Source organism: Gymnoscopelus microlampas (assembly GCF_963454915.1).
Source record: "Gymnoscopelus microlampas genome assembly, chromosome: 10".
Classification (NCBI taxonomy): domain Eukaryota; kingdom Metazoa; phylum Chordata; class Actinopteri; order Myctophiformes; family Myctophidae; genus Gymnoscopelus; species Gymnoscopelus microlampas.
Genome location: NC_139947.1, coordinates 21472940 through 21480328, shown reverse-complemented (window position 1 = coordinate 21480328; position 7389 = coordinate 21472940). Strand labels below are relative to the sequence as shown.

Below are 7389 nucleotides of genomic sequence, written 5' to 3'. Positions count from 1 at the left end.
ATTTTGTGTGTGTGTGAGGTTGATGAAACTTTGACAGAAATGAACATGTTTGTGTTTTCTTTTTCTTTTGAAGAGATTTATGTGTAAGTCAATATCTGTGTAGCCTCTCTACCTTCGTATTGTATCATTAATAGTCAAACACGTGTACAAATGTGAAGTATTACATAGGCTACCTTTTTGTGGTTTTATTTATCAAACGAATTAACCACAGTGTGGGGGAGAGCTCCTCCTTTTGACAATTTTATTTTCAGGTTGCAGATCCGGTTTAGAGCGGATACGGAAACGGTTCCTGTGAGTGCATGAATGTGTGTGCGTAAATAAGCGGATTACAGTAGGCGGGCTTTAGACCTGATATGAGCACTGATCAGTAAAAGGGAATCAGGCTCGCCTGGCGGTGACGCGGTTAACCTCATAAACGTCTGCCAACGACGTCATGACGCTCTTTCTCGGCAACAGTTACGCACGACGTGAATCGGTTCAAAGAGGAAGGAAGATGGCGGACAACAAAGGCGAGGAGGGTATGGATACCTCCAGCAATTCGGATACAGTCCCGTTGGCTCAAGCCAACGGGGACCCCGACACGTCGAAAGAAGACAACGCAGTAATAATCATCGAGCCGAACCCAACCACGGCCGGCGGCGAGGAGACTGAGCCCCCGGAGAATGTTGTTGTTCCTCCCCAGGCACAGGCACCTCCGACACCCGCCGCCACCACCACCAGCGGAGGAGGAGGAGGAGAAGGAGGAGGGGACGCTAACGGCGCCGAAGCTAACGGCAACAACAGCTTGAACAGCAGCAGCAACAGCACTGCTAGTCCGCCGCCGACGGGGGAGAACAGCACCGCGGAGCCTGCCCCGGTGACCACCCCGTCCCCGGCCTCAGTGACAACCCCGTCCCCGGCCTCAGTGACCACCCCGTCCCCGGCTCCCCCTGCCGCCGCCGCTGCTGCTGGGGGGGACGCGGCTAATAATTATTCTGGAAGCAGCGGACTCACCACGGAAATGTCTCCCCCTCCTCCCGCGGCGGCGGTTGCGGCTCCAGGGGGGGGCACCACGCCAGCAGCAGCAGCCTCCACCACCTCTACCACCACTACCACCCCCACCCCGCCAGCCCCCCTCAATTTATTGGATACGTGCGCTGTGTGTAAACAAAACCTCCAGAGCCGTGATTGCGAACCCAAACTGTTGCCCTGCCTGCACTCGTTTTGCCTGAAATGCATCCCGCAGCCCGACCGACAGATCAGCGTCCAGGTGCCTGGGCCACACGGCCAGACAGACACACATATAGGTGAGTTACTCGGTCCGCATGTATTAATATTCATACATGTATTTATTGAGCTGAAGAGGGTGGGGAAATAAACTGTCCCATTTGTTTGGCTTTCACTCAGAGTTACAAATGGATATAGCCCCAAACTTTGTGTGTCAGCGAGCAAGGCATAGATCACTCAAACTTTTACATTTCAAGGTCTCCCCTTAACTCTGTCAGTATACAAATTGAACCAAATGGACCCGTTTGTATACTGTCAGTACAGACTTGTAAGGGTCAATTTAGACCCCCCTAAAGGAACCATGAGAGTCCCTGGAATCTACTATTTGAGAACCACTGTCGTAGATTCTTATGACGACCTCCAATATTACACCACCTGTGGTCCGTTGTACTACTGAGCACGAATGCATCCCTATTCCCTACTCATAATGTAGGGACCACACCCCCACAAACTGTTGCTGTAAATAATTGAGACCTATACTTATCCGTTTAGCTTTGTTATAAAGTGTAGGTTACCATTATGAGTAGTTTACTTTAGCCCCCCCAAGCCTGGCTACACGTTTTTGTACCTCCTATTTACAACTACTACCTGGCCAATTGCTTCTGTTGTTATTAATCCACTCCATTTTAAAAGGTGTGTTTCACAATGCCAGTGTAAAATTTAGATGACTACAGCATATAGGTAATTTGCATATTAACATTATATTTATGTATTTTTATAATTACCTTAGTTATCAACATTATAGATGTCTAACAACAATGTGTAGATGATTGGCATCTAGCTCTGTGTTGAGTTGTGATCATCACTTAACCAAGCTATTATTCACTACTAAAGGTTGATGTAAACTTCATAAATAATTCACTGACCTGAGCTATAATATTTAAGTTGACATACTAATGCTGTTAATGTCTTATTACTTGGATATGGCATGTTGATGACTTGTTATGTAACACTTAGATTATGTCTTTGATGTGTGCACTCATTAATGCACTACTATAAAGATTATACTGTATATGTGCACTATTTCTAAGAAGTACTGACTCAAAATTGCTATACTTAGGTCCCGGTTAATACCTACCTTAGTAACTTTATGTCTTTAAGTACTAATTACTAATAGATGACTATGTAGGCACTCAATGTATAGGCTCGATGTATAGGCCTACTGATTGTGCTTCATAATCATAAGCTGTGTTTTTATGGACCTTTTATGTATCCACTATATCTTATCTTGGCCACTATTAAATGTCATAGTTGTCAACCAGACTAAATTTAAGCCTAGATATGAACATGACATTTAGACATCGATTTAACATTTATGTATCAGTATAACTTTTAGATATACAATTCGATTATTACATGCCAAATGTTATTGTTAATTAACCCTGCATACATGGGATGTTTGAAAACGGCTCTAGATCGGCTATTTTCAAAAAGCCTTGGAACATTTTTGACAACATTTTGAATATTTCTGAAACATTTTAACAACAAAATCTCGTATGGGGGTCCCGGGCACACAATATTTTCAGATGGGGGTCTGTGGCCAAATGCATATTCACTTGGGGTCCTTGATATAAAACTTGACTACTCAATAAAGGATGTGTGTGTCACTGACACTGTCCATGTCCAATGACATAATACACTACTATCATCAACACAAGGTCATGATTACTGTTACTATTAGCTCCACAACCCAGTATCTGACTGACATGGTGTTATTTTGTCGTCAGATGTCAAGTTTGGCTTTGAACCCTCAGCTCAAATATATACAGTGTTGTTGTGGACCTGCCACTGTAATTGGAACACATGACCATGTAGGCTAATTGTCTCAGTATGTGTGGCAGGGCCCACTACCTTAATTATTGTTTAGTGCCACAGCAACTTCTATATTAAACCTGAGGCCCAATTATTGACTCAGTGTTTGTCGCCATTTATCTTAAATTAACCTATTAGTGTAAACTGTGATTAACCAGAAAATATACATACTTCCTTTGAACATCATTATAATATGTCCTATTGTCTTACCAGAGTTTCTCTGTGAAATCACAGAATCTTGTTTTTCATAACGATGTGAAACACGTATTCATGTTGAAAAGAATACTTTGCAACCTTATCTCCATGTCTTTAGTGGTAGGAATAATGATCAGTACATGATGCCAAGTCTGTCAACGCTCTCTGTATGGCTGAGTCAGCCAATCAAAGCAACCCAGATTGTCTGTGTGCTGTCGTAGTCATGCAGAGTTGCAGACGTAAAAAACTACAGCCATACTCCCCTCTGTCTCTTGGGGTCACTAGGGGCAATGACCCCTAGCGAGACCTGCTCCAGAAACAAGCCCTGACAGTAAGACAGCAAAGCTCCATGTTCAGAATGCGATGTAATCAAAACGTAGCGACGTAGCTATGGACCAGAGCTAGGCGTCGCTCAACACAGCTAATGTCACAAATTAGTTGACTAAATAATTTACTAAACATCCACACATTTGACTGTGGAGAACTCCTCTAAATTTCACCCAAGACAATGGTAGTTCAGTGTTTATGCTACAACTGAGTTGTCGGAGTGGACCACCCTGCTTGCCATCCACCATCAAATAGCCTAAATTAATAGGTCTCTGTTTCATTGGAGACTTTCACATGATCTTAATCCTCTGTCTTGCACAAAATCTCCTTGGTATTGGCTTCGATTGAATTTAATGCCGTTGGAATTTATGGTCTAAATTCTATTTTAGTGTCCAGTAAAAAAAGCAAGCAAAAAATAATGAAATAAAATAGTATCGCATACGCATGTGTAGATTTTCCATTTCCTTTCAGATATCGGTTGATTGAAGGATCCTAATGTCGTCAGCGTTGCAAATGATTTTCAGACTATGGTTCAATCACAAGTTAGCCTGTTGCAGCCATACTCTGTGCAGAGTGGCACATTAACCAAAGCAGGATATTGCTTACTGACTCCTTCACTATCAAATACTGCAAAATAGGTTTGCTCATTGACTCAATAGATTATTACCTGACACAAGGGTTAAAACGGTTAGCTTGGCTACTCATTGATATTTTTAAAGAGGTCCCTGTGATCAGTCAAGTTAGATGTAAGGTGGTGGTCCATAATAAATAACACAAAAAAAACTGTGTTAATTGTCAGAGTGGTCAAGTTTCAGAACATAAGCTTCACTTGTATACTTTTTTTCCCAGAGGAAAACTGAATTAAATGAGGAAATGGAAAAGGAAGTACTGCCCCGAGACTAAAGTCTTATGACACTGAACAGCTTAGCTGTCATCACTTTCTTCTGCTGCAAGTAGCCTATGAATCTAGTTTTAATAAAGGCTGACCTTTGAATGACCCCCATGCCATACACAACCTCTGTTATAATGCCCTTTTATATCCAGAAGGTCAGTTGACACTATTGATACTCCAGACACTGGTCCATGTGATGCCTCAGTGAGGCTACTGTTAACCTGCACATTACTAGACGCTCCATGTGAGACAACAGCCACTTTTCAGGGAGGGAAATGCTGCATGATTGGATGGATGATGGATAGTGGATACACAGATCAAAAGTATTTTTGGATTCCCATAATGTTGTAATTCTTTGTTCCTCATTGCAACAAAAAAAAAGAGAGAAGAAAGTCCCGGCTCTAGCTTGACCTATGATGAAATCCTCTGCCAAGCATGTAAAGCAAGGCTAACAGAATGATACTTCATTGTTTGGATTTATTCAGGCCATTCTCAGGCATTTTTTGGCTTCATATTTATTCCCTTAATCAATGAGGGTTATATTGATGAATATGGAGAAACAAGTACCCACAATCCCATTGTGTAGAATGTGGTTGTTGTTAAAAATACAGAAGTAGTCCTACTGTGTGTGTGTGTGTGTGTGTGTGTGTGTGTGTGTGTGTGTGTACGTGAGGCTGTGCATGTTACAGACCCCCCACATGTTTATATACAGATATGTCCAGTTCACTCACATCTGTGTGTGTGTGTGTGGGGGGGGGGGGGGGGGGGGGGGGGGCTCTATACAATCCGGCTCCAGCTGCTTTCACAACTGATCACTCACAGTTTTGTGCAGCTGGAGCTTACACAAACCGGCTGTGTGCTGCTCAAGCCAGTTTAGACCGGCTCAAACCGGATTACACTGGTTTCCACTGCAGCCAGCTGGTGAGGGGGAGTTAAGTTTGTGGGTTTATGAGGTGCTGGAGGGAGGGGGTACTTATGCCTTTCAATTTAAAACATTTATGAGAAGTTTTATATTGCGCATAACATTATACTTAATAGTCACAAAGCATTGCAATGCCTTGAGCTAATTTGTCTTTGGGGGAGTAAGATTGAAACGTTAACTCAATTTTACCAGCTAATTTAATTAACTATGCAAAATTACAGGATTTAGAGAAATGGCTCTTATTGTTTTGTAATTTGATTTAATATTTTAATAAAAATGTCTAGGATGATGTGATTGAATTTCCTCATGAGGAGCACTAAATTAATTAGGGGTGCCCCAGTTCCAGGAATTTTCAATAACATCAGGAATTACCCTTAAGGAAATTATGGAAATGAATTAAAGTTTGCTGAAAACCTTTCACTAATCCACTACCTATGAAGTTGACCCATTATTACTTTGGATTCATAATCATTGTATGAGTCTCAATGAAGTAAACAGGCAGGTAAAGATAATGACAGGCCTCTGAATAAGATTTTCAAATATCAAAATATTTCAGCATTTATAGTGAAAAGCCTGTTGACCTGTGTTCTGTTCCCTTTTCCCAGTGAATGTGATGCGCTGCTCAGTATGTCACCAGGATTACAAACAGAGTGACATAATCGACAACTACTTTGTCAAAGACACCACAGAGGCTACCAACTCTTCGGCTGAAAAGGCAGCACAGGTACTTGTGACCACAATGTTTTCTAAAAATCCAATCTAGCCCTGATGCTCTGCCATGCTGGCAAGCGTCAGTGGACACTGGGCATTGTTGACACTGGGTTTACTTTGAGAACAAGCCAGCCAGCCATGTGATGAGAGGTCCAGGCAACTGGTACGGAGAGATTTTTACATGCTCATTGCTCTCGTCTTCCCAAGGTATGTACCAGCTGCGAGGACAACGCTGGAACCATAGGCTTCTGCGTCGAGTGTGGCGAGTGGCTGTGTAAGACGTGTGTGGAGGCCCACCAGAGGGTGAAAATAACCAAGGACCACAAGATTCGCACAATGGGGGATGGCGACTCTGGTAAGCTGCCCCATGACACACGGGGTCACGTCTACTTTGTGAATGAATGACCGGAGATCTGACGAAGCAGGTTGTGCATGAAGCACAGTAAGACTATCCCCTCACTATATACAGTGGGTGCAATCCTACTGGAGATGCACTGCCGATAGGCTGTTGCCATGGTGACAGTGCTGCAGAGATTGCTTTAGATTATACACTATTTCACTGGCCTGGTCATAGTTTGTGGGGTGGGGCTCCTTTCCTGGGGGTCTTTCTTTAAAGCCCCCCTTTCCTGTTTTTTATTTCAGTCCTGTCATAATTCAGTCCTCAAACACCCATGACATTTTGCTTTAGAGTTAGGGATGGACTTCAAATAATATAGCATTTTGCATATTGCGATTTGATCACAATAAACATGTTCATAGTGATCCGTACAAAAAAACAATTAAATTGTGTATTTCTGTGAAATTTGCAGACCAGAACAACAGTTTGTGAATGACAAAACCCTAATGTTTAGTTAACTACTAAATCTATTAGGTTTTGGCCCGAGAAAATCTTTATTTTTTGCATGAAAACAAACTAAACTGCTGTGTTTGAGTGTACAATAAAGAGCACCATGAAACACAGCAGAGCATTTCTAACCAGTGTGCAGACTTTATATTTTTCTATTAAATTCTTGAATTTTCTCTGTTTGAGCATCTTGCATTACATTGTTGTCCTAGATCGGCATGAGGCACATTGGGGCTGAATGATGTAATATTTATGTAATAATACATATTGATTATCACCCGGACATTCTGCGTTGCCTGAGGTTATGCAAACGAGGGCTGGCATATCATTCTGAGGACTGAAGCAGCCAGGCCTGAGGTTGGTTACCAGTGGGTACGGTGAATGCCCAGGTGATATTTTATCACACAAGCCTTGGGAACC

General features: G+C 42.5%; 1 protein-coding gene across 7 annotated transcripts in view; it reads left to right on the top strand.

The window, feature by feature from the left end:
* Positions 1 to 487: 487 nt before the first annotated feature.
* The window catches only part of trim33 (tripartite motif containing 33), a gene marked incomplete at its 5' end in the record, with an annotated part of 35736 nt that continues 28834 nt past the window's right edge, over positions 488 to 7389 (top strand). For 5 of the 7 annotated variants that reach the window (XM_084069224.1, XM_084069226.1, XM_084069225.1 and 2 more), the window contains 3 exons: positions 494 to 1286; positions 6020 to 6138; positions 6333 to 6480. In XM_084069224.1, the coding sequence (XP_083925350.1) occupies positions 494 to 1286; positions 6020 to 6138; positions 6333 to 6480 (1060 nt within the window). Of the gene's footprint in view, positions 1287 to 6019; positions 6139 to 6332; positions 6481 to 7389 lie in introns of all 7 variants that reach the window. The other 2 variants (XM_084069229.1, XM_084069230.1) reach the window with 1 other exon arrangement.